Raw genomic sequence first — 26,722 nt, 5'->3', positions numbered from 1 at the left:
TGGAAGCAAGTCAAGGACTTCAAACTTCCTGTGAGGATGAAATCCAGAGTTCTTGACAGCTATTCTTCATCATCAAAAAAAGGGCAAACTTCAGCCCCTTAGGGCAAACTAATGACAGGACAGCTGCACTGAGGTATTAAAAGAAAGACTTTTGTCACTGGCTCCATTTCTTGGGGGAAGGAAGAAGACAGTAACTATTTTTTTTTTTTTTAACACTTACTATGTACCAAGTACTTTTCTCACAGCTTCACAAATATTAACTCATTTCATTCTCTCCATACCTAATGAGATAAAACGGCACACAGGTCATGAGTGACAGAAATTAGCTTCAAACTACTTCTCTCTGACTCCAAAGCCCTACACCAAGCTAGAAGAAGGAAATAAAGGGGGCTAGTTTCTAAAATGAAGGAGGGAAGTGTGTACCACATGTACGAAGCTATGGATTTTAATTCTCCTTCTGAGGCCAGAAGTGAAAATTTGAATGGGAAATGCAAACAATCATGTGAAGAGAAGAGTGAATGTCAGCAAATCAGCAGGATATCCAAGTTAGTGCCTATGGCCTCGCCAGATAAAATGCTGGTGCCATTTCATGGAATGACTGAGCAGTATTTTTTAAAATCCCACAAGACTACTGCCACTGTGTAGCCTCATTCCATTCACTGTTTTTCTGAAGCCCAGCATATTCATGGCCACAGCACACACTCATATGAGCTTACCCAGACCCAGGCAAGAATAAGGTAAAATCAGCTTGTGGTACAAAATTGGTAGCTAAAGAGCAAGATGTTCTGCCCTGACCAGTGTGGCTCGGTTGGTTGGGTATTGTCCCATGCACCAAAAGGTTAAAGGTTCAATTCCCAGTCAGGACACATGCGTGGGTTGCAGGCTCACCTGATGCCCAGTAAGGGTTGTGCAGTATGAAGCCAATTGATCCTCTGCGCTCGCTCTCTCGCTCTCTCTCTCTCTCTCTCTCTCTCTCTCTCTCTAAAGATCAATTTTTAAAAATAAAAAAAAGGACAGGATGTTCTTCTTGGGTTTCGATGCCACTAGAATTTTAACTCCTGCTGTATGGCAACACGGCTGGGCAAAATGACTTGATGGCTCTCAAGTGACGAGTATCCCATGGGCCTTAACTTGGAACTGGTGAGCAGAAAGCTAACATTTGTGCAGTACTAACTATGTGCTAAGCATTGCTGTCATCATGGTCCACCAGTCAGGGCTTCCCTTTCCTGTCCCCAGGTCAGTGATTTTGTTCCTCCTAATGGTAGTAACCAATCTGAATGGGCAGAAGAGGAGACAAGAGCCTGGCTTTACGGGCAGTCCTCAGAGCCCTGCCTGATACAAGCTGATATACACACCATCTAAAATAAAGGCTTCCCGATTCAAGAACACATATACCCTAACAATAACCTATAAATATTTTTAAGATCAAAGCTAGCATTCTAACTGCAGCATCACCTAGGTTTGCTAGATTATCAATCTACGTGTTCTTGAACACAAATTGACTCTTTTAGGACAAAAGAGATAAATAAAATGTAAAGTACACTAAACCTAGTTATGTATCTAACTGCTCTTAATCTGTGAGGGGAGATAAAAGTGATACGTACAATCTGCCGTTTAGATTATTTCTCTTAAAAACCACTACCTCCCAAAGCCTCTTGTAAAACAGAACATCAATTCTAGTAATTCTAACCTAGAGCAATAAAATATGAGCACCCCATATTTAAGTGCCCTGTTACCTTCCCATCTTTATTTGATCTTTAGAAATAATTTTAGACTACAAGGCCTGAAAGTACATAACAGTCACTTTAAGAAAGCAAGTATTTCTGATGTGGGTAAGGAGCTAACTGAAAAAATTTTTCATTTTTTTTATAAATTCCTGAGGGAAAACAGAAACAATGTATAACTACCTAAGCATGATAAAGCCATTTGAGGTTAAATGAACCATCCAGCAAGCTCCTGGGAGCAGTGTTAGCTTCTCCCCGACGTTTGACATTTCATTGATGCCTTTGGTCCCTCCTCCAGTTCTCTGACTTTTCCATTCTGACAGGAAGTGAAAAATGAACCAAAGCATCACCAAATGTCAGAGGTGGAAGGGATCTTAGACAGCATCTGGTCCAAACTTCTTATTTACAGATGCAGAAAGTGAATCCCAGAGAATGAAAGGAACTCACTTGATTCTGTAGTGCTGGTGAATGGCATGTCTCTTGACACAGTCCTCTCCACAATGACAAAGAACTGCATGCAGAACTCTAACCTAAATTAGCCTAGTAGTCAACAAGACTGGCTCTGGGTGTCCATAACAGCTTGGCCACTTTCTGTGTGACCTTGAGCCTGTTACCTAACCTCTCTGAATCTTATTATCCTCATCTGTAAAATGCCAATAATAGCACCAATCTCATAGGATGCCTGGCACATGGTAAGTGTTCTAAAAATTAGGTGTGACTATTAATACAACATTCCAAACTGAAAGGAAGAACTGTCCCTAATCCTATCTGTGGAGGGCTCTGGGAAGAGTAACCCAGTATCTCTACCTTGAATTACACCTGACTTCAGAGAAATCATCAGACTTAGAGCTGGATTTCTGACTTGGGAACTGACAGGGAACAGGACTAAAAGAACCAGCCCATGCTGGCACCACTAGGAACCCACCCCACTGCACTAATTCTCAGGCTCACACATAAATCCAGGTACCTCCTGCCTTTAAGATAAGTTTCACGATTTTTTCTTATTGGAACAGCTGAGGCAGAAAATTCATAAATACTCCAAGCCTGGGAAGTCCCTTAGAAAATATAGAAAAGTACCATAATTAAACACAGAAGAAGGGCTAGAGTCAGTGGCTGCTAAAGTTAAGGAAAAATTAGTCATCTTTATGCCTCTTGAGCCTGAGCTATGATTCCAGTGGTGACCAGTGCTGGCCCTCCTCAGGCAAGGTTTCAGAAAGACTAACATTCAAACTGCCCTGTCTCAACTACAAGGAGGCCTGGAAGCATAAAGTACAAAATGGAATTCTTGTTAAAGTTTTAACATGAACAATTAGGTTCCCTTGTCCTTCAGCTGATAGACAGAAGAGTGTAATAGGACCTCAAAGGGAGGCAGCCTGGCACACCAGCCCAGGCTCTGCCATTCCCAGTGGTGTGACATTGGACAAGTAGCTTCCCACTCTGGGCTTCTTTCCCTCAGTGTAAAACTAAAGGCTGCAACTAAAGGAACTCAAAAAGGTCGTTAACCTCTAGCATTTTCCTGCTGTAAGTTCTGCAGATAAACCGCTGCCTAAAAATGCAGTAATTACACTATAAGTGAGCCTTGATAATAAGCTCCTTGGGGAGCAGAAATCATACCTGTTATTTCTTTTATCTCACTGTCCCTGGAATGATGCTAGGCCTGGTGTAACTGCATAATAAATGGTGTATTACACAGATTTGCTGCCTAAGGTCTGGCTTATGATAAACTTTTCACATGCCAAGCAGATCTTGAAACTCTCCCTGACCAAACTTTTGAACTATGTCAGACTTTTAGCATTACTGAGCTTTTAATAACAAGAAGCATTGCACACACACACACATACACACACACACACACACACACACACACACAAAAGCTCCTTGTCACTTCATGTGACAATGATTAAACACCTAGGTGCCAGGAGCTCTGCTCTGCTCTGTACTGTAAAAAGGACTGACTGGGCCTACTGGTAGCACCTGTCTACAAGCTGCATGAGTCAGACTGAGTCAGTTAACCCAGCCTGGTGTGAGGCTCAGTAAGGAAAGTTGTTATTATATTTTAAATCTCAGATCTCTTCTAGCAACTAACTAGGACAAAATGGGGTGAGCACTTCAGTAATAATCACCCATCCAAAGGTTTTGGGAATATAGAGGAGGAAATATGTGTATGGAAAAACTGTGAAACACACATACACACACACGAGCTTCTGAGGGTGGTTTAGCTCAAGACACATTTAATCCAGCCTTCTACACTAGTAGCTCCTAATCCTGGTTGCACATTTGAATCACTTGAGGAGTTTTAGAAAATGCTGATCCTCAGGCCCCAGCCGATACAACAAGGCTCATTTATAATGGAGGAAACAAACATTAGTATTTTTTTTATTTATTTTTTATTGTTGAAAGTATTACAGATGCCCCCCTTTTTTACCCATTGACCCCCACCTTCCCACTACCACTCTCCCTCATGCCTTCCCCAGCCTAGTTTCTGTGTCGATTAGTTGTGCATATATGCATATAAGGTCTTTGGTTTATCTCTTCCCTCCCTTTCCACCCCCTATCCCTCTGAGATTTGTCAGTCTGTTCCCTACATCCATGATTCTGGACCTCTTTTGGTCAACAGCATATTTTGTTAATTATGTTCCACAAATAAGTGAGATCATGTGGTACTTGTCTTTCTCTGCTTTATTTTGCTTAGCATACTCTCCAGGTCTCTCCATGTCGTCTCAAAAGGTAAGAGGTCTCTCTGTCTTACAGCTGCATAGTACTCCATGTGTAAATGTACCACAGTTTTTTAGCCACTCATCTAATGATGGACACTTGGGCTGTTTCCAGATCTTAGCAATTGTAAATAGCACTATTAGAATATAGGGGTGCATATATTCTTCCTGATTAGTGTATCAGGCTTCTTAGGGTATATTCCAAGAAGTGGGGTCACTGGGTCAAATGGCAGTTCCATTTTAATTTTTTGAGGTAACATCATATTGTTTTCCACAGTGGCTGCACCAGTCTGCATTCCCACCAGCAGTGTACTAGAGTCCCCTTTTCTCCACACCCTCACCAACACTTGTTGTTTGAAGATTTGTTGATGGCCACCATTCTCGCAGGTGTGAAGTGATACCTTATAGTCATTTTAATTTGCATCTCTCTGAGGAGTAGAGATGATGACCATTTTTTCATATGTTTCCTGGCCATTTGTATGTCCTTTTTGGAGAAGTGTCTCTTCAGGTCCTCTGCCCACTTTTTAATTGAATTGTTTGTCTTCCTTTCATTGAGTTGTATGAGTACTCTATATATTTTGGATATTAACCCTTTATCCCATGTATCATTGGCAAATATGTTCTCCCAGAGAGTGGGTTTCCTTTGCATTTTGATGCTGTTTTCTTTTGCCGTGCAGCTTTTAAGTTTGATGTAGTCCCATTTATTAACTTTTTCCTTTGTTTCTCTTGCCCTAGGTGATGTATCAATAAAAATTCCACTACATACGATGTCTAAAATTTTTCTGCTTACATTTACTTCTAGGAGTTTCACGGGTTACATTTGGGTCTTTTATCCATTTTGAGTTTATTCTTGTGTATGGTGTAAGTTGGTGGTCTAGTTTCATTTTTTTGCATGTAGCTGTCTAATTTTCCCAACACCATTTATTAAAAAGACTGTCTTTACTCCATTGTATGCTCTTGCCCCCTTTATCAAATATTAATTGTGCATACTCTCTTTTAGTATTTTTTAAATAATTCCTTAGTTACTGTAAAGTGCAGCCAAGGCTGAGGACTCCTGGCCTCCACTTTCTCCACCTTCTCTTCTAGTCCTAAACTTAGTGACAGGTCCAGGAAACAACTTGGAGGCCAGCAAAAGCCATAAATGTTCCATTTTGGTCACTCACCAGACTAATCTCTGTGCCATTAAGACAAGTTTGCCACTGCCAAAACAGTTTGGGCAACCAAAGCTTAAACAAAAAGGGGTTTCCTTAACCCTCAGTTAGTCAGAAAAGGCAAATAGGTAGCCCAGTCTATGCCCCAGTCATTCCATTTATTGGAGACTTAATCGGCCTGAGATCTCATACTTTTAGGGGAAATGTCTCAATTCCTCAAATTGATACTTAATTTGTCCCTTCTCCACTGCCTTCCTCTGTGCCTCATACTGATTTTTTCTTACAGCCGTAAGTGCTCTCTAACTCCCTCTGCAGCTCAGCATCCAGCCAATCCTACCCCTTTCTCCCCCACACTCCCTCTGCCTCTTTGCCATTTACTTCCTCTTCCACTTATCCCATCCCCTTTTAGCTGAACCTCCTGGGCATGGGGTAGCTGCTTCATTTAGCAGTCCTCTCTCCATGGCCTCTGACTCACTTCTACCAGCCACACAATTAGCAAGGTTCCTGTAAGCACAGCCTCCAAACACATGTTTTCTCAGTTGCCAGATCTTCTCTCATAAGTTGGCTTCCTATATCCATTGAATCTCTTCTACTGAAACTGTTCTCCCAGGCTTCCAATTATCTTTTTATCTTTCATTAAAACATAATTTTCTTAATTACTACAAAAATGTGGACTTATACCAAATTCAAACAACATAGAAATATACAAATAAAAAGTGAGTGCCCCTTCCCCTAATCACATACGAGTAAATAGTACATATTTGGTATACAAATGTCCCTGGAACAACATGGGGGTTAGGGGTGCCAACCCTCCATACAGTCTAAAATCCACATATAACTTTTGACTCCCCAAAACTCAGTCATTCCTCAGTACCCATGGGGATTGGTTCCAGGAAAACCAGAAGATGCCAAAATCCATGGATGCTTAAATCTCATATAAAATGTTGTTGAACAATGCATTTAGTTGACCTTGAAATTCACAGATTCACAAACCTGTATTGAAAATACTGTTTCCCATCTGCAGTTGGTTAAATCCACACACACAAAACTCTGGGATACAGAGGGCCAACTGCATATTTGTTTAAAATATCTGCATATAAATGGACATGCACAGTTCAAACCCATGTTGTTAAGAGTCAAATGTACATTCTTCTACACTTTTGCAATGTGTCCACAAAAATGCACTTATAAAAGACTTTGCTTTCTTAGGAGTATATCATACATATTATTCTGCAACTTGCTTTTTTTCCTATTTTAACATATTGTGAACATCTTTCAAAGAGAATACAGAAATCAGCCTCCTTTGTAAAAACTGCACAATATTCCACTGGACAGATTTATCATTCTGCTGCGGGTAGGCTGTTTCCCAACATTCTTTATTTACCAGCACTGATGCCAGAAACCTCCTTGCACACGACTTTTCACACACAAACATTTCCAGTGTAACTGTTTAGAAGTGGATGGGTGGCTGGCCATAGACCCAGCCTGTACTCATCAATTCCAATTGCGTTTTCTCAAGGCATCCTTGTTCTCAACTTCTCTGTATCTACCACATGACACAGAGGACCTGCTCCTGCTTCCTGAAACTTCTTCCTCTCTAGGGTCTTCTTCCACTTCCTGGATGATTGCATCACTGAACTTTTTTTCTGCCTCCAAAAGTACACAGAATACTTTTCTTCATTCTCTTTCCTAGCTTGCATGATGTCCCCATCTTCTCTTCCTCTCTCTTCTCTAAACAAATGCCTTCTAAATCAACATTTCCTCTAGCTCTAGCCACATCGCAACTGTCTGCTAGACATTCCAGCCTCAATCTCTCAAACATTTAAAAGTCAATAAACCCCCAAATGAACTCATGAACTTTTCCTCTAAGGCTCAGTTTCCTCATCTGAAAAAACAAAGGGCCTGGACAAGACTCATTTTTTAAAAAATTAGGAATACAGTATGCACTAGATGCTGTGGGGATAGAAAAATTAATAAAAACACAGACCTTGCATTCAGGGAACACACAATCTAAGGAGTTGGGAAGATATATATAAAAATATATAATACAAGGTAGAAAAAATGCTAAAATAGATTTAAGTGTCTAAATTTGTCGTGGAGGCTTGAAGAAAGCTTCACAAGAGGGAATATCTGGGCTGAGCCTTGAATAATGAATAGCATTTCAATAGGAAGATAAAAGGAAAAATATTTCTGGCTGAGGGTACAGCATGAACAAAAATATAAACCCAGAGAAGCATGGAAGTACATGGCACACCTATGGAAGAATGTACTAGAGGACAAGGCTGAAAAGAAAAGTTAAGACCAAGATCATAGAAAATCCTGAAACCTATCAACAGGAGTTCAGGCTTTCTCTAGGATTGATCTACTTGCCATCCCTAGCCCATGTGTCAACTCCAAGTGATTGGGAGTACCTGCCTAAAATGCTATGCCAAGAAAGATTTTGAACCTACATGGAGACTCACTGGGAAAGCATGTGTATGACTAATTAGCAATGTTTTCCAGGGGCAGTATAAGGTATCGCTAGTCCTTAATGTTGTCATTAGGTTCTTAGAATTGCAGTGAAACAATGTATATGGAAACCGTCATTACACTAAGCTATTGATATAAACAAGAATTAAGTTCCTATGGCATCTCATCAATGTTATAACAAAATGACATTGAACAAAACACTTATTCAGGGACTTGCTGTATATGCACATGGTATAAAGCAAATAGGGAGTTACTGAAGTTTTTTTAGCAATGGAATGGCATGACCCACATGTTTTACTAGTATCATTCTGGTAGAAGTATAAAGAATGGGCAGAGTAGGAAGACAACTAGAGAAGGGAAGTTCAGTGAGGAGGTTGCTGTAATAAGCCAGATGATGACGATGATGGTGATGATAATGGTGATGGTGATGATGATGATGATGATGATAATGATAATGATAACCAGATGAATTAGGGCAGAGGCACTGAAAAAGAAAAGGAGAAAATGGATGGATGAATGAATGACAGAATCAAGATGACTCAGACTACAATGATGGAAGGGAGGAAAAAGAAGGAATGGAAATGTGTCAAGGGTTCAAGGAATTTAACCTGAATCACTAGATGGAGTACAGTGTTATTAACTAAGATTGGAGCACTGAAGGAAGAGTATCAATGCTTTCATTACAAATCCTTCAACCACTTTACTTGGGATGCATGGCTTCAAGGCTTTTAAACACCCTTGAGCACACTGGAAGGGAAAAAGCATGATATGCATTGCTTGATGGCCTCAGCATCTCTACCAGATCACCAAAGAAATATCCAAGAATATCTGATCCTAGAAACAATGAGCTAATTAAATCTTTGAATGTACATGCTCTGAAAAGATCATTCTTCCCATTCAGCAAGATTCAGGTACCTTATTTCACTTGGTTTTCATGCTTAATCCCATGAGTTAGGAAGAACAAAGATCAACTCTATCTTACAGATACTAACAGCCATAACTCATGTTTACTAAGCATTCACTATGCACCAGATCCTGTTCCAAATACTTCATATGTAGCCATGCATTTAATTCTCACAAGAAGTCCACAAAGTAGATATTATTATTAGCTCCAATTTACAGAGAAGAAAATAGGCCCAGTGATGTCAATTAACTTGCCCAAGGCCACACAGCTATAAAGAAGCAGAGCCAGGATTTGAACCTGGCCAATCTGGCTCCAGAGTCTGCACTCACTTTTTTTTTGCATCACTAAGAAACCATTCTTTTTTTTTTATCCTCACTCGAGGACATTTTTCCATTTTTTGTTCAGATAGAGTGGGAGGGAAAGAGAGGAAGAGAGAGAGAGAAACATCGACGTGAAAGGGACACATCAAGTGGCTGCCACCCAACCAGGGCCGGGGACAAACTGCAACTAAGGTACATGCCCTGAGCGGGAACCAAACCCAGGTCTCTCTGGACCACAGGACGACGCTCCAACCACTGAGCCAAACTGGCCAGGGCAGAAACCATTCTTAATCACAGCAAATCTGTAGGCCTTTTAAAATGGGAAATTAAAATTAAACATGTCCAAATGACACAATTAGGATACATGCTATTTTATGTTTTAAAAAATTGAAGCTCTGACTATTAGGAGTTGATCACATCTTAAAGCTTTGTGAATGCATAACATTTTGCTTGACTCAAGATTGGACTTGATAATCTATCAAGAAGATCCATGTTACTCCCATCCCCCCAGTCTCATCAGATGACCCAGGCTATCTGATATCCAGGTTCTGACCCCATCTGGAGAGATTGTTTGCAGTAATGCCTGTGTGAAGGTGGGGCTTTCTAGCACTTTTTGGGACTCATGTCAGTTTTGATGTTTATGTGGTTATTTATTTTAAAATGTTTTTATTGCTTTTTCAAAGAGAGATGAAGGGATAGGGGAAGAGAGAGAGAGAAGCATCTATGTGAGAGAGAAACATTGATCAGCTGCTTCCTGCACGCCTCCCATTGGGGATCAAGCTGGCAACCCTGGCATGTGCCCTGACCGGGAATCGAACCAGGACCTCTCAGTCCATGGGACAATACACAATCCACTGAGCCACACTGGCTGGGCTCATGTGGTTGTTTCTATTATCACCTCCACCTTGACAGAATCTAGTAGAAGGCATAAGCACATACATTGCCACCATAACAGAATATACTTTTATTTTTCTATTCTCCACAGTAATTATAATAAGAGTGTCAACCTTAATCATAATAGCCAACACATATATCCCATGTACTACGTTCCAGGTGCTGTTACTGACAACAAGCTTACAAGGTGCAGATACTGTTGTCACCTCCTTTTACAAAAGAGGAAATCTAGGTACAGAGAGCAATGATGTTTTCCCAAGGTCTCCTGGCTCAGAAATGACAGGGCCATGATGTCACCCAGATGTTGCAGAGCCTGCACTCGTAACTACCACACTATACGTCTTATTATATAAAAAGGTTGAGGCGTACAGAGGTTCCTGATTGGCCAAAACAACTAGGTTCTGTCAACTAGTCAGTGATGGAACCTATAACCAAGGCACAGGTCTGGCTGGCACTTAATACAGTGTTCTTTCTATTACTATTCATTCTTTAACAAGATGAATTGACCCCTCCCCCACTGGGCTGGCAGATTCTTTTGCCCTTTTCTTTGGTCCTTGTCACCTCTGCTAGACAAAGTTTCTGATATTGGCCCCTTGCCCTGACGCCTCATACAAATATTTACTAGGATCCAATGCAGGCCTCTCTTTGAAGGAAGGAAGTAATGATCTCAGTTATATCCCCAGCTGAATGGGTCCCATTTCCAAACAACCACTCTCTCGTCGCAGAACACACCGGCTCTACATGCAGGCTCACTGAACACACCTATCTCCCTGGACTAACTGCCCAGGGCAAGCAGCCAGCAGTGAAGGTACTGGGGCCAGGCTCTTCTGTGAAAGAGAGGAAACAAGGGATGAAAAACACATGGAAAAAACAGTTGCTGTAACAGTCAGGTACAGGAGTGGCCAACAGCCATGAGATTCTCACTTTCCAGGCTGCAAAAGATAATAATGTTTAAAAAAGAAGATTTTTATTTCTCTACTAGTGAGCAAGACAAAAGTCCAGATCCTTTTATGCTGGAATGGTTAGGGATGGAAGGAGGCCATGTGTGGTATTATAGACACACAATGAAATGGGAGTCAAGAGACCCAGCTCTGCTTCTATCTAGCTGTGACCTTGGGTAAATCACTTCACCTCTCTGGGTCTCAGTTTGCTCATCTGGAAAAATGAGGGCGAAGTCAAAGTAGATGTTCTCTGGGGTTTCTTTCAGCTCTGACTTGGCATTTCAACAACCTGAGAAAGTATTTCTAGAATACTTTAGTAACTATACTCAACCACACGTGAAATCAGCCTGAACAAAGGGAAAAAAGAATCACATAAAATAAAAATGACCTTTGTAGAAGGTCACAAATTAACTAATATACAGGCAGTATACTAAGCATAGTCCCTGGAGCATAATATATGCTGGAAAATGTCACAAGTAACTTTATTACCACTAATTTTTCAGAGAGTGTAGAGATATAACCAAAAATTATAGTGAGCTCTTCCTCCTAAATTCAACTGCTTTTTCCAATCTAACCCTGTTTCAGATTTATAGTGTTTAAAAGGTCAGAGGGGGAGCCTAAATGACCAGTCGCACCAACCATCCTTAACGTCAATGGATAGTTATGACTGGAAAGCGAGAATCCAACTCTAATGTAGGTAACAAGCAAAGAATGAAGAACCAGGTTTAATTCTCAGTTTGCTGCAAACTGACTATGGAAAAAGAGGATTAAAAAACAACAGATGCAGACTGCAGTGAACTTTGCAAATTGTTTTTAGGACAGACCCAAAGCAGGGAGTAAAAAATTTGGGAAGATGATCCTAGACGTTTGTCCATCTGAGCAAACATAGCACTGGCTGTGAGGTGTGGCCAAACACCACACAACCAGTCAGGAGCCCCTGTGCTGAGGCAGGCTTCACATTCTTCTCCACAAATCTAATGCAACCTTGGCCTAAAGGTTACCCCTGACCTCCTTGCCCAAGGCAACAGCCCTCTGAGAGTCCTGCCCAGAGAGGACAGCCACAGGGCTGGGGAAGGGGGGAGGCTAATCTGTTATCTTCACTCACTGGCGAGAAACCCCACAAGCAAACACAGAAACCTGACCTTGGTTTGGTGTTAACTTGCAAGACTATTCCAAGGAAAGCTGAGGTGAAAAGTGCAGTAAGCTGCCATGTAGCAGAATGGAAATCAAAAGGTTAAAGCAGCCCCTTTCTTCAGGGTGCCCTGATATTCCTCTTGGGACTGGGAGCCCAGAAAATAGAGGGAAATGCCCACATGAAGCAGCAGCTGGCAGTGGTGGCAGCTCAAGCGGTTGGACGTAAAACTTCTGAGGATAATAAGGCACTTATGCACATGACCCTCAGCCACATTCCTGCAGGGTGCAGCGAATAAAGTACAGCGACAGGCATGTACACACTCAAGTGCCTGGAACTTAAAAAAGGAAACTCTTAACAAATGCAAACTGACAAGAAATAAGTGGTGATATGAAGAGGACCCTTTGTTACAATCTCCCCTAAGTCTTGGAATGAGTGACCTTCTATAGCTAACTTCTAAAGGTTGTTGTTTCTTTGGGTTGCAGTTTATTTTATAAATGCTCTCCAAGCCAGCTCTTCCCAGGGAACCAGAATAATTACAGAAAACATGACCTTAGCCTTCTCATTTCTCTCAACTCCGAGACTATGGAACTGTGGATTTACCCACCATGCTTCTGAATATGTACAGAGGCCTTCCAATGGCCTTGGTGGGACAGGCACCTCCCCCCACAATCCCCAAGGTTGTGAAGTCACATGACCAAAGCCTCAGCCCTGGATGGCTGCACATAAAAGGAGCCTTTCTCTAGTGACTGGTGGTTTAGGTCTCAGAGCAAAGTCAGTTCTGAAAGAGAGTAGCTGGTCTTGAAAATAAGAGAGGTTTACTATACCCTACAGACATAAGAACAATTGTCTATTTTTTTCTGTCCACTTGTTGATGTGTAAGTCAAAGCACACTGAAAATCTCTCCCGAGGAGCACATTTTCCACCACTGTGCTTCTTCAGAAGATACGGGTGTACTTTAAACCCTCCTTTCTCCTTGGAGCTCTGGGAGCAGCCTGTCTCCTCCAAATAATTACCTAACCCTGGTAACAGGTGGCAGTTGAGAAAGTTGCACTTCCTTCAACCAAATGAAATGTAATGAAAAAGTAAAAAATAAATCCACATACCTGTCTCTGTCCACCCACCCTCAAACCACTCCCTTCATATTTCTGTCATGAACTCACTGGTTTCCTAGGCTACCAATCTTAAGATAGCTTGCACCATGGAGCCAGTGCATTGATGAAAAGCAACAAAATTAAGCCAAAAGATCCCTGGAAAGACAAGCTTCCCACTAGTGACAGCCATCCTCCAAATTCTTCAGCTAGGACTGTGCGATTTAAGATAACCTTAAAATTACTCACAAAACTGTCCTTAGGCCTCAAACAGCCAAGCCACCCTGCCCCACAGAGATTACTTGGGTGCCAACTTCATAGAACCAATATTTCTGCCCACTGCATGAAACAAAGATGCCAGGGAAGCTTTTCCTGGGTGAGGTTCTTAGAGCTTCCACACTATATCTAATCCCTATTATCTTTTTTGTTTGTTAATCCTCCCCAAGGATATGTTTCCATTGATTTTTTTAGATAGAGTGAAGGAAGGGAGGGAGGAAGAAAGGGAGACAGAGAGAGAGAGGAACATCGATGTGAAACAGACACATCGATTGGCTGCCTCCCACTGGACCCTGACTGAAGCTAGGGATTCAACCTGCAACCCAGGTACATGACCTTGACCAGAATTGTACCCATGAACCTTTGGTCTGCAGGCTGTTGCTCTAACCCCTGTGCAAAACCAGCCAGGACACTAACCCCTATAATCTTATCCTAACATAAAGCACCCAAGCTCACAGCAGCAGTCACTATCATAACAATGACAATGGTCATCATCATTTTCATCATCATCACAGCTAAAATTTATTGAATGTTTACTATATTCCAGATATTATCTTAAGCACTTTTTTAGTATGTTCTCATTTAATCCTCACAACAGCCCTTGAAGATAGGTATGATTATTATTCCATTTCACAAATATGGAAACAGGCTCAGAAAGGTTAAGTTGCCCAGGGTTACACGGCTAGTGGTAGCATTTGAACCCAGGCCTTCCCGACCCTAGAGTCTGTACTCTTATCCAGTGTGCTACTGCTGCCTTAAAATACATAGTAGTAATACTACTACTGTGAAAAACTGCTGGTATTTGTTGAGTGCTCACAGTGTGCCAGACTTTCTGCTATATGCTTGATTTAAATTATTTCATTTAATCCTCACAACAACCTATTAGGTAGGTACTATTAATATTTGCATTTTACAGATGAGTAAAATTACGGTTCAGAGCTATTAAGTGACATGCCTAAAATCATGTGGTGATGAAGCCTAATAACAAACCCAGGAAATAAGGTCCAAAAGCTCAACCCAACAAACTGAACTTGCATTTGGAAAAGGAGGCATTTCTACTACCCTATTTAGTCAGACTCCCTGCTGTGTCCCAATCTGAACCTACAGGGTCCCAGTGAAAATCTGGCAAGTCAATACCTATGAGGAAACCTGTTTAGCCCTTCCCTGTATCTGCCAGTAACTCTGATCCGATTAATCTAGGAAGAGATTCAACACTTTAAAAGTCTCTTATCACCCCCTTTTCCCCTCAACCTGATTTCTGAAGAAAGTACCTTATTTCCAGCAGTTTCTGCTAATGCGCTGCCCAAAACATCTAATAAATGTTTACGCAGGGCCCCCAGAGCCAGAGTTAAGGGCCTTAATGTGCAATCCGGCTCTGCACCTTATTTAATCAGTACCTGAATGAAATGTCTTTTTTGCTACCAACAGCCAGAGCACAGTCAGCCAGAGTCTGCAAACACAGCTGGTCGACTGGCAAGGGCAATTCAATTCACAGGCAAAATACAGCCTGAGTTTATGCCAACACTGGTGTGTGATGGAGATAGGGAGACTGAAGGCATAAAGATGGAATTAGAATGGGCTCATGCCTCTTTTCTCCTTAGATAATCTTGCTTCTCCCTCTTCTACCCACCTAAACACCTGTCCACAGGGCATAACTTGAACTGTTTCTGCCAAACAAGCTAATCCTCTCTAACCTCCTAGCTCCCGCCATCCATTCTCTTCCCTCAGAACCACCCAGCCCAGGACAAGACTCAGCTCTTCTTCACTCTGGCCACTTCCTCCAGCTGCTAATGTAAAGGGACCACAGCCAACCAAGAGATTCCCCCGAACCCTTCTCCTTCAGGAGCTCAGGCTGGCAGCAGGTCTAAGTCCCTTGACACGCCATGCACTGCCATATATGCAAGCCATGCCCTGTTTAGCTGGCAGAGACCTGAGTAAACAAATAGGACTAGTACCCAGAAGAGGAGTCCTCTCCAAGCTTCCAAATTTAACTGCTGTACCCAAACACCCTAGAGGCCAACTTACCCTGGAGGGTCAGCAAGTACAGTAGCAATACACTGATAACCCCAGTTCTCTGGGTGGGGCAGGATGCAGAAGAGGCCAAAAACTGGGCAAGGAACATGGAAAAGGCCACTGCTCAAAAACACTGGGATACACCTCACCATTGGGAGATCAAGTCAGGGTATCAAGGCCTTTTTCAAAACTCATCCTCTCCCCCACGTCCAGTTGAGTCTATGAGCCACTCACACTTCAGTACAAATGTCTCAAATGGAACTGCTTTCTTCCTAGTTACCTCTTGGATATTACCACCTCTGATGGAATGGGCGTATTGAATTGTAGAACAGATCATTTTCGAGCTTGGAGTATTCTTGAAGGAGGCAAGTTGCATGGAGTGGGTGGGGGAAGGGACTTGGAAGCAGGGACGAAGGAGCAGGAGAAAGAAAGGACAGCATCACATTTCGTTAGTTCTGCTGTGGACTTTAGTGGGGGCAGCAAACATTCCATGAGCCATTAAAAATTATCTTCTGGTCACAGGTGGGATGCCTGTTATCTCATTTTTAGAATTTAATGTCTGCTTACTCTCATCAATGTTATGTGTGTCTGCTCTTGACAGTATAAGCCCTCCTAGGGACAACACAGATAATACTATCTCACAAGCCCTTATATCAAGGATTCATGGAAAACTGCAGCTGTCTTATTAACAGCCCAGAAAAGACAGTGTTCCTACAGTTTTTCTTGATTTGCAAGGGCAAAATAAGAAATTTGCCCCTGAAAATAATATTCAAATGACTCCAAGTTACAATTGAGATACTTCCCTGTGAAAGACAAAGTAACTCTGTGCCTTTGCACATATTTCCTATGCCTTGAATTCCCCTCTTTCCTGCAACGTTCAACGAATTCCTACTCATTCATTCATAAATGTTCATTGAATACCTACTATAAGCCAGGCCCTTTTGAGGCACTTGAATAGAAAAGAAGACACACAAGGTTTGCCCCTCTCATGGAACTAATGTGTCTCCTTCGTGACCCATCTAAAATGTCACCTCCTCTAGGAAGATTTCCTCAATTGCACTAGACAGAAATGACCCTCTATGCTTTGTTCAGATCTGTTATTGTACATGTCTTGTTGCAATTTAGTTGATCTCTTTTCTTGCCTGTCTCATCTAAGCTGTGAACAATCGGTGGGCAAAAAATGTTTCTTATTTATCTTTGAATCTCCGGTGCCTGACATAATGTTTGACACATAATAGCATTTTTAAATGTTTGCTGAATGGATACAAGAATAAATAAATTTTCATGAGCATTTAAGAGTCCTGAAAACAGAGTTAAGTTACCATGCAATAACTATGTGTCAATATTTCCTACTGTTAGTTCCTGAAGATCTTGGAGGCTGAAAGGAAAGAAGGGAATGGAGAAGGACTGAGAGGCACTAAAGGACTGGAAGGCCTGGCTGAAATACTCCACTGACATAATACCAGTCAGCAAACAAGCCGCTGGAACTGTAAAGTCACCTCACAATAACTTGGGGCCCTCAACCTCTAATTTCAGGCACATTATTTAACACTTATATAAATACCGAAGTACTACCAGAGGACTCAATGCCCTGCCCATAGGGCAGTCGTGCCAGACAGGATGAGCATTTGAACTAACTTCCCACCTAAAACTTTAGCCGCTAAATAATGTCTCTCAAAGTGGTGTTCAAGGTTCGCCAGCATCAGAATTACTCAGGAGTTTGGAATAAATGTAGATCCACATCATAGCCACTACACTTACTCAGACTCTGTGTAGAGAGACAGGCATCTGCATTATAACAAGCTACCAAGAGAATCTTTCATAAAGAAAGTTCAAAAATCACTGCTCTCCATACCCAGAGTCTCTTCATGTCCATTCAGCCAGTTACTGGCAGAAGAAGAAAGAGCACCTGAGACAAAATACTCTCAATTTAACAAATGATATGAAAGACCACAGATATGTTAAAACTAAATGGGGGTGGGGGGACCTTTCATAATGTGTACCTATAACAAATCATCATGTTCTACCGTTTAAATAGCTCATAATTTCCTTTGTCAATTACACCTCAATAAAGCTGGGAGTAAAAAGTAAAAATAAAAAAAGAAATGAAGTAGCAAGAGAAGTTGAGAAACTTGGCTGTTCTTGAAGAGAATATTTTAATGAGGCATGATGGCAATGAGTTGCCCACTATAAAATACAAAAGGGGGGAAAGATGGAAAGGGAGTCACTAGCCTAATAACACTTTTTAAAAATTTATATGATATTAAAGAAGGACAAAAATAAAGTAGGTAAGTCCAGATATCTACCAAGGGATTAAGGCCAAGATCCAACAGCATAATTTTCTCATTGGGATGAGAAGTAGCAGATACTTCAGGCATAAAATAGGTTGCAGTTTTGTTTTGTTTTTATCCTCACCTGAGGACATTTTTCCATTTCTTATTCAGTTAGAGCAGGAGGGAGAGAGAAGAGTGACAGAGAGAAACGTCAATGTGAAAGGGACACATCGAGTGGCTGCCACCCGCATGACCCAACCAGGGCCTGGGGACAAACTGCAACCGAGGTATGTGCCCTTAGTGGGAACTGAACCCTGGACTCTCTGGACTCTCTGGACTGCAGGCCACCACTCTAACTGCTGAGCCAAAATGGCCATGGCATAGGCTGCAGTTCTAATAAACAGCTCTTTGTGATGGAAATTCAACGAAAAGATGTCTGAGCTGGAGCCGAAACTGCCTCTCTCCTCTGGTTATTTCAAAAAACAGACAGGAGATTTTCCTAATGGGCACAAGGAGACAGAGGAACCATGCCCATGTGACCTCAAGGGAACACAGACAGGGCCACCAGCGGGAAAAGAAAAAAAGGAATAATAAAGTCAGCTCTGTCAGTCAGTCAGTCAGTCAGCATTATCCAGGCACACATTAAACAATAAATGTGCATGTATGGTATTGTATTAAGCTCTGCAGGGAATTACAAAGAAAAAGAAGCACTATTTCTTCTTTCTGTAAAAAAAAAAAAAAAGTATTCCCACTAAATCTGGGACTGAATAAACATGCAAAAACAAGCAACTCAGCCAAAACTTACAGAATTACCCACATATATACAAAGGTATACTTTAAAGAGCCAAATAGGAAGAAAAGGGTGTTACTATAATGACTGGAATAACTGGAGCTGGGTCAAGATCATTTGGAAAATTTCATAGAGGGGGCTCTTCAGTAGTACCTACAGAGGGGAGAAACACATGACAAATCTCATGATGATGACAAAGGTGGTACATTTATGGCAAAGGGACAAAAATTCAGGAACCTTGTGGATTTCCCCGAGTAGGAGCCAGCAACATAGAGTTACAAAAGCAAGCCCCATGATGGGTTGTACTAACAGGTGCATGGAGAGAGAAGGCTGACAAGTACATCCTTCCTCTCTACTAGCTGTGTGCTGGGCGACTAGTAAGTGCTCCAGCATCCATTTTTATAGGCTGCACATTACAAGGGTATGCAGATATAGACCAGGATCCCAAGAAAAGCAACAGTAAGGATTAGAGGAATGGATTCTAATGGCTATCAAAGGTGAAAAGGAATTGAGGTTTGTCAGGTTCTGAGTCTGAGATAAAAATATATTGGCCATCTGCCAGCTTTGATCAGCTTTGTCCAGTTTCCTATTTAAGTGACCAAATAGTTATTCAGATGATTAAAATGTTTGGTTTTCTTAGGGCCCATTTCATGGAGAATATAGAGATAGGAAAAGGTTAAATAATTTTCCCAGGTGCCCCAGCAAGGCATAAACTCAACTAGCATCATAATTTTAAATCCCAGGGCTGTCTGTGGGCTGTTTAATCCACCAGTGAACACCATTCCTCTTTATAATGGACACCCCCAAAAGACTATAACAATGAAAGATGGGGAAATTATCTACAAATTTCCATGGGGGGAAAATAAAACAAACTAAAAAGGAATGTCATGCCTCACAGCTGAGGCCCATGTAAACATCATCCCCTTGTGTCCCCCTAGACTGATGACACAGGACAGTCCATCTGATAAGCTGTCAGCAGATGGTTGGATCCCTCATTGTACCCATTACACACGGATGTCAATTCCAAGCAGGAGCCGTTGTCAGTACTCCAGACAAAAGATGGGGATGGGGAGGTGTGGCTGGTCTGAAGTCAAGAACCAGGGGGACAGAAAGCCTAATTCTCAAATTCATCTGGTTTTCTTTAAAACAAATCCATCACAGAGCGAATGAAACACACTGGCGTATATTCAGCTAGTTCAAAGAGGTGTCACAAAAATCTCAGGACTGTTTTGAGTATGTGCCGTTCTATACTGTCAGCAAGGAGAGAAGTAAGAAAATTAAATGATGAACCAAAAGCAGATAAGCCATATTTGGTGGAAATCAGACTTCTAATACATTGTAAAGAAAGACAGAAAATCAAATAGGAAATGGCAACTCAAAAAGAATAAGGCTCATTCAGTATTACTGGCTAAATACCAGTGGCTTGGGGCTATGGGGATGATAGCATCAATTATTATTTGCCAAATGTCCAGCCTGGATACAGCCTGCCTTATGTACATATAATATCGAGGATTAAATGGCATATACTGTGCCTCACTAAGTCCAGTGCCCCATCAGGAGTTGTGGACACAGACACGTGTCACCAGCAAGAATTGGACAATTAGATAAGACATTCAAAATGAGATCTTTTTGTTAAGTTTCTAAAGCAGACATAATGTAACTGTATGCAAAGGAAACAAAAGCCCACTAATTTAAGACAACTGGTCTTTACAGATAAAATTTGTCTAGCTGTCTGGCATTTTAACCCTTCTGCTGAGAAATTTTAAACTTTAGGATTTAAATAGCTCTCAGAATCTCTTTCTGCTAAAGCCCCACTTCCAACTGTGGCAGCTCATTTCTTTTTATAAATTTTTTTTTTCTTTATTGATTTTTTTTACAAAGAGAGGAAGTGAGAGGGAGCGAGAGATAGAAACATCAATGACAGAGAACATTGACTGGCTGCCTCCTGCATGCCCCCCAACAGGAATTTGACCCACAACCTGGGCATGTGTCCTGACCGAGAATCAAACCAGTGACCTCTTGGTGCATGGGTCGATGCTCAACCACTGAGCCACACTGGCTGTACCGCAGCTCAGTTCTTAAGCCACCTCTGCCACTAACTTGGTTGGGTGGTTATTGGTAAACAGCATAATCACTCAGTAAATTCAAAAACCTGTCACCAAAACCTGCCAAAATAATAGGCACAAGGGGACTAGCCATGCTTGAAGAAATACTTATTGGTATAATTGGTAAATGCCACTGAGCAAGGAGTTTAACAATGGTGCTGTTTGCTGATCTTGAGAAACCTCAAACATCTCTGGCTTGAGATTAGATGGGAGATGGTGTTTCTTCAATCACACAAACCTCTATCAGTCCACAGTCCCAGGGCCTTTGAGAAATCAGACAAGACCCAAAGGAAACTTGACACCAGGAATATTAATCAAGACCAGAACTGAGGCACAAAAACTACCCTTCCTTATGCTTCTAAAGCTGGCAACACGGCTAAGAGGAGAGTCTGTGTAACAAGTTTTAGGAAATAAATATTTTCCAGACTGCAAAATGGGAGATAGGGAAACTAACCAACTTCCCTCCGATTCTTCTATTTCCTAGACTGAAGCAATACCATCCTTGTAACAGACAAACTTGCACTGACTCTGAGGAATAAGGCCTTTCTATAAAGCCAAAATTGAGTCATATTGTTGCGAGACACACATCAGAAATGTTTCTGCTAAGCTCTTCCTTTTATTTCCGCTAATATCTCCCTTCCCTAATCAGGACCTCTGAATGCCATAGAATTTACTGCCTTAATATAGCCCAATTCAGCTAATTCACTTGCCAAAGCACTTCTTTGTACTCAACCTCTCCTCTTTGGAATATACACAGTCACGTTAAGCATTTTAACCTCTTTATCCAGGTCCAAGCTGTTCTATCACACCCTAAATAAAATAGTATATGTGAATGTGTCTTAAAATAAACAGTAAAGTGCTAAATAAGTGTAAAGTAATATCAACTATACTTACTATCATTAGTCATTGCTGCAACCAAGTCAGAAAACTGTTTCCAACCATCTGTTATGACATTTTTTGGGGACTCACATCAAGTGTTTAAAATCCACACAATCATGCTTCCCAGGAAGAGCCATAGGTAGAGTATGGCACATTGGAGTTGTCAAAGACTAGGTGCCCCAGTAGGCCAGAGGTTACTATCTACATGGCACAAAGCAGTGACCTAGGAGTAAAGGGTAGAGGAGTCTAATTCAGGATGGGGTCAAGAATTCCTTACCATGACTCTGTTCAGAGCTTGAGCTAAGCACAGGACAACAGAAAATGCACAGGTGACAGGAATCAGTCCATATGCCCTCAAACATCCATCTCTCTTCAGCAACCAGCTCTAAGTGTCATCATCACCTAGATATATCCCCAGGGTGACCTGGTCAGGTTGACTTTACTGGGGAGATAAAGGTAGGAGCAAAAGATGATCAAGGATGAAAAGATGCACAAGTCTATCTTACCTTAGCAAAGAAGAAATTAATTTCCTTTTCCACCCACAGAGGCCCAAAACATTTTGAGAATAGTTATCTGTTGCATCCCCGGCCACTGCTCTGAGAAAAGAATCAGAGAGCACAGGCTGTCGACAGCTAGGAGTGAAATGTTGTTTCATTTTGCAGATGGGCAAACTGAGGTCCAGAAAGAGTACTTTCCCCAAAGTCACACAACTAATTTTTAAATATGTTTTCATTGATTTTTTTTTTTTGAGAGAGAGAGAGGAAGGGAGAGAGAGATAGAAAAACTGATGTGAGAGAGAAACCTTGATTGGCCGCCTCTTGCACCTACTGGAGATCAAGCCTGAATCCCGGGCATGTGCCCTGCCTGGGAATTGAACCAGGACTTCTCAGTCCATGGGACAACGCTCAATCCACTGAGCCACACCAGCCAGGCCACACAACTAATTAATGCCAGAACTAAGTCTCCAGAGTCTTCTAAAAGCCTCTAAAAACCTTTCCACTAAAAATGATGGCATTGCCAGGTTTGATGTCTTCACACCAGCAGCAGCCCCAGTCAGGCTGAATTTAGTTCTTTGTTGACCTTCTTGATATGTGGCTGCCAGAGGCCTCAAGACCCCTTTGTGGAAGAGGTACCCTCTGACCCTCACCACCTGCCATCCAAAAAAAGCACTCCTGTCCCAAGAGCCTCACGCAGCAGTGGCTGAGATGTGTTGTTTCCTCTCATTAACAAAAAGGCCATTCATTTAAGGAAAAAAAAAAAGAGGACTGGCTCAAATGTACACAGAAGGTCTAGCTGGGAGAGCCTCGGGCTTCCTGTGAACGGCATCATTTCCAAAAAAGCCTGCTCTTTTAAAAAATGTTACCCCCTCCAGCCCTGCTCAATGATGAGAGCCACCCAATCAATAACAGCCTCTTTATCCCAAAGCTATCTGCACCTTCTTGCCACATCTACAAAATGGGAAGGGCTTGAGGCCATTTATGACATTTTACAGAGTGGGAAACTGAGGTCAGGAACCTGCAATCAAAGGAGCTCCTAGAACACAGAGGTAACAAGCATACGAGCCACAAGTAGGCATTGCCATGCTGATCAGCCTCAGCCTCTCCAGAGACTGCCCTGCTATTCCATTGACAGCTTGCAACCCCAACGACAGTGGGTTAGCTTTCCAACCCAGAGATGATAATTCATCTTTGGCTATAGGCAAGTGATCTCCTTATTTCCCTAGCCCCCACCCCTCCCCACCCCACAGGCCTGTGAAATGGAGATAATAATCTTAACCTCCTGCCCCATACAGGGTTGTCACCAGTCTCCTGAGAAAAACCTACAAATACAAAAGCAATAAAGATTCTAATGACATGTTTCAAAACTGTCCCTGAATAAAACACACCAGGTTTTCCACAGCCTGAAATTTAAAAAAGATTGGTTTCCCTTTCTCCTCTTGCTTCTCCTCCATGATTTTATAGTTTTAGAACATCTCTTCATACAAAGTACAGAAAGACAGTCTCATGCTTGGTCTCAACCAGATTATTTTTTATGTATCTGGCTCTTTCCTTTTTAATCCCATTTGTTTTTCTTACTACGGCTAATGGAAGGTAAAGAAATCAGCTCTCTGAGGTCCCTGGACCATGACCACAGGAAATAGAATAAGAATTATAAGACTGGGAGGTTTGCAAAATAAATAAATAAATACCCTCACCATGGATAGAAATCACCAGCCCAAAGTTCACAAAGTGGGACCTCTTTCAGAGTACACTTAGTAGGAGCTTGGTGCTGCTCCAAACCCTCGGAATTCAAAGGCAGACCTCACCCTATGAGCATAAACTCCAAAATAAAAGAATAATTAAGGGAGACCCGTAAATGTATTTTCCCAAAGTACTGTGGTAGAGACAAGAAACTTTATGTGACCACCTCCCAGAAAGAATGTCACCAGGCCTCTGGGGATTAATTGTGACAGAAGGCATGGGGGCTGGGCCATGGTCTCCAGATGTGATTCAGAAAGGGCACCTGGCTGAGGCTATACTTCCTGCTTGTGAAAGGCCCCAGCGGGGCTGGGAAGGGGACAGGCAGCCAGCCTGAGGCTCTCTGACACTATGTTCCTCCCCTCCCCTGTGAGGCCGATGCACTGTGCAAAGGTGAAAGAAAGCCAAATCTGAGATATGCACAAAAACAGCAGATCTTTGGAAAATCATGTTTGAGGGCCCCAGTTCCCGCAGGGATAAGGTGCTGTACACTGCAGAGTGTCCTGAGCACACAAATGACTCTTATCACTAAGGCTGCCCAGGAAAAATTCAACAAACTCACATGCATCATGGTGACCAGGTGACAAGGGTTGAGCAGGTAGATGACGGTCTTGGTGGCGAACTTAAAGCCCACCTCCACCCCGAAGGTCAGGCACAGGGCTACTAAGAGCAGATTCTTGCTCAGGCTCTCCTTGCCTTCCTCTGGCCGCTGGGTCACCTGCTCTGGCTGGTGGCCACGGCCACCCCTACCGTTCTCCTTCGTCTGCCTCAGGATGTGCCGTAGAGCCACCAGGATCTCCAACAGGGCCAGGGTCAGGACCACCACACTTTCCAGCAGCCGCTGCTGCCAAGAGAGGAAGGCAGCACAGTCGGGGCCCCCATTGCCTGCAAAGCTGGGGTCCACGCCCCCATAGAGCCAGTCCAGAAGACTTTGGTAGCTATACCGGGACATGATGCAAAGTGGTTTCCCTCAACCACCGTGCAGGAAGCAAGAGTGAGATGGAACACAAGCCCAGAGAGTTGCCCAAGTGGTGGGACATTTAAGGGGGGCACACCCCCACACCCGCACTCCCCACCCCCAGACACGGGGGCACCGAGAGCAGGGGAGGGGAAGCTAAACGCGAGGCCCAGGGTAAAGTGCTGGCTCTAACTTGTCCCCACGGCTGTCTGGGGAGCCCCCCGCGCTTCTCCAGTGGCCACCAACGAGGCAGGGTTGAAAGGAGCCGTTGGCCAATCTAAAAGGAAGGAGAGGAAAAAAAAAAAATGGTCTCAAAGAGGCAATTGCATCGGGAATTACGAAGCGGGGAAGGGTAACTAGCAAGGGAGAAAAGGGGAACCAGGGCAGTGGTGAAGCAAGCAGGGGTCAGGGGAAACCGGAGGCCGAGAGGTTCAGGGCCGAGGGGACCCGGCAGTGCCGCGGGAGCGAACCAGGGGTAACAGGGGTGAGCGCTGGGGAACACGCGGAGGCCAGGAGAGGGGCTAGCCGGGCCGGGAAGGCGGGGAGGGCGACGGGGATAGCAGGGGCGCCCGGACTCCTCCTTTCACACACTCGCCACAGGGGATCGCTTACTCCGGCAACCGCGTGGCCTTCTCTGCCCCCGGCTAGCAACTTCACCGCCGTCGGGTCCCTCCGGCCAATTTAGAGCCGTCCGGGTCCAGCCGCCCGCCCCGGGTACAGCCCCGAGCCCAGCTCCACCCCCGGCTCCCGCCCTCCGGGCAGCACCTCCCCCAGCCCGCGGCCCGCCCGGGACCGGCCCCCTTCGCGCGGGCTGCGGCGGGAGGAAGCCGGCAGGGAGCGAGGGAGGGAGCGAGGGAGGGAAGGAGGCCGGGCCGGCCAGGGGCTGGGCTGTAGCTGGCCCCCTGCCTCCGACCAGGCGCCGCATCTTCCCGCGCCTCCCGCCAGGCCCCAGAAACCGGCCGCCGCGCCCCTTGGGGCTCCACTCACCGGCAGCTCGGCCCGCGGCCCCGGCTCGGGCCACCTCCCGGCTCCCGCGCTCCCCGCGCCCCGGCGCTCGGCTCCCCCGGCGGCCGCAGCCGCCGCCGCCGCGCACGGCTCCACCTCCCGTCTTCCTCCCCCTGCTACCGCCGCTCTCTTCCTCCTTCTTCCCCTCCCTCTCTCCTCCCCCTCGCGGCCGCTGCCTCCTCCGGTCCGTCTCAGCCTCGCGCCCGCCCCCATCCCCCACGCTCGCAAGCCACGGCTACCCCGCCTCGCCTCCTTCCCTCTCCGGGCCCCCTCTCTCCCTCCACCGCCGCCCCCAGTCACACCTCCCACCCTGCCTCTGGTCGGCTCTTCCCTCTCCTTCCTCAGGGTTCAATCTCCGCCTCTTTCTCCTCCTTCCTGGCCTGCCTCGCATTCTGCTCTCTTGGAGCCTGCACGCGGGTACATCCACCTTCCTTCCCCAACGTGTGCTGAAGGTGACTCCTGTGAAGACTTTTAACTGACTCCACATCCTGCAAATCGCCTCTTCGGGGCACTTCAATGTACACCAGGCACTTAGCCGGCCCTCGCTAAGTTCTCAGGGCTCTGAAGTCTAGTACTGAGCAGCTGGACCAGCTTTCCTTTAGGATGTTGGCTGCGTCTGGCCTTCTCCTGGAGCCTCCTCCGTTTGCCCTGGAACAGTAGACTAGAGCAGGACCAGGATGACAGCTTCTCTCACCGTTCTAGCCACAGCCCCACTCTTCACACTTCAGTGCCTAGGACAGAAGCTTCTAGTCCTTCTATTCCCTGCTCTTCCCCCTCCTGCTTGGATCTGATATTTTCCCCTCTTTACCTTAGGCAGCACAGCCCACCTCTGCCACTTCTTCTCCA

At 43.9% G+C, this 26,722-nt stretch overlaps 1 protein-coding gene across 2 annotated transcripts in view; it reads right to left on the bottom strand.

Annotated features, from left to right (window-relative positions):
- The window catches only part of TMEM164 (transmembrane protein 164), a 241,658-nt gene extending 215,760 nt beyond the window's left edge, over positions 1–25,898 (bottom strand). For both annotated transcript variants that reach the window (XM_036271272.1, XM_036271273.1), the window contains exons 1-2: positions 25,859–25,898; positions 24,476–25,148 (exon numbers count right to left, since the gene is read on the bottom strand). In XM_036271272.1, the coding sequence (XP_036127165.1) occupies positions 24,476–24,865 (390 nt within the window). In that variant the 5' untranslated portion in view covers positions 24,866–25,148; positions 25,859–25,898. The remainder of the gene's footprint in view (positions 1–24,475; positions 25,149–25,858) is intronic.
- Positions 25,899–26,722: the final 824 nt, after the last annotated feature.

This window comes from Molossus molossus, unplaced genomic scaffold (assembly GCF_014108415.1).
Source record: "Molossus molossus isolate mMolMol1 unplaced genomic scaffold, mMolMol1.p scaffold_m16_p_2, whole genome shotgun sequence".
Taxonomy (NCBI): Eukaryota; Metazoa; Chordata; class Mammalia; order Chiroptera; family Molossidae; genus Molossus; species Molossus molossus.
This window is presented reverse-complemented; position numbering and strand designations above follow the sequence as displayed.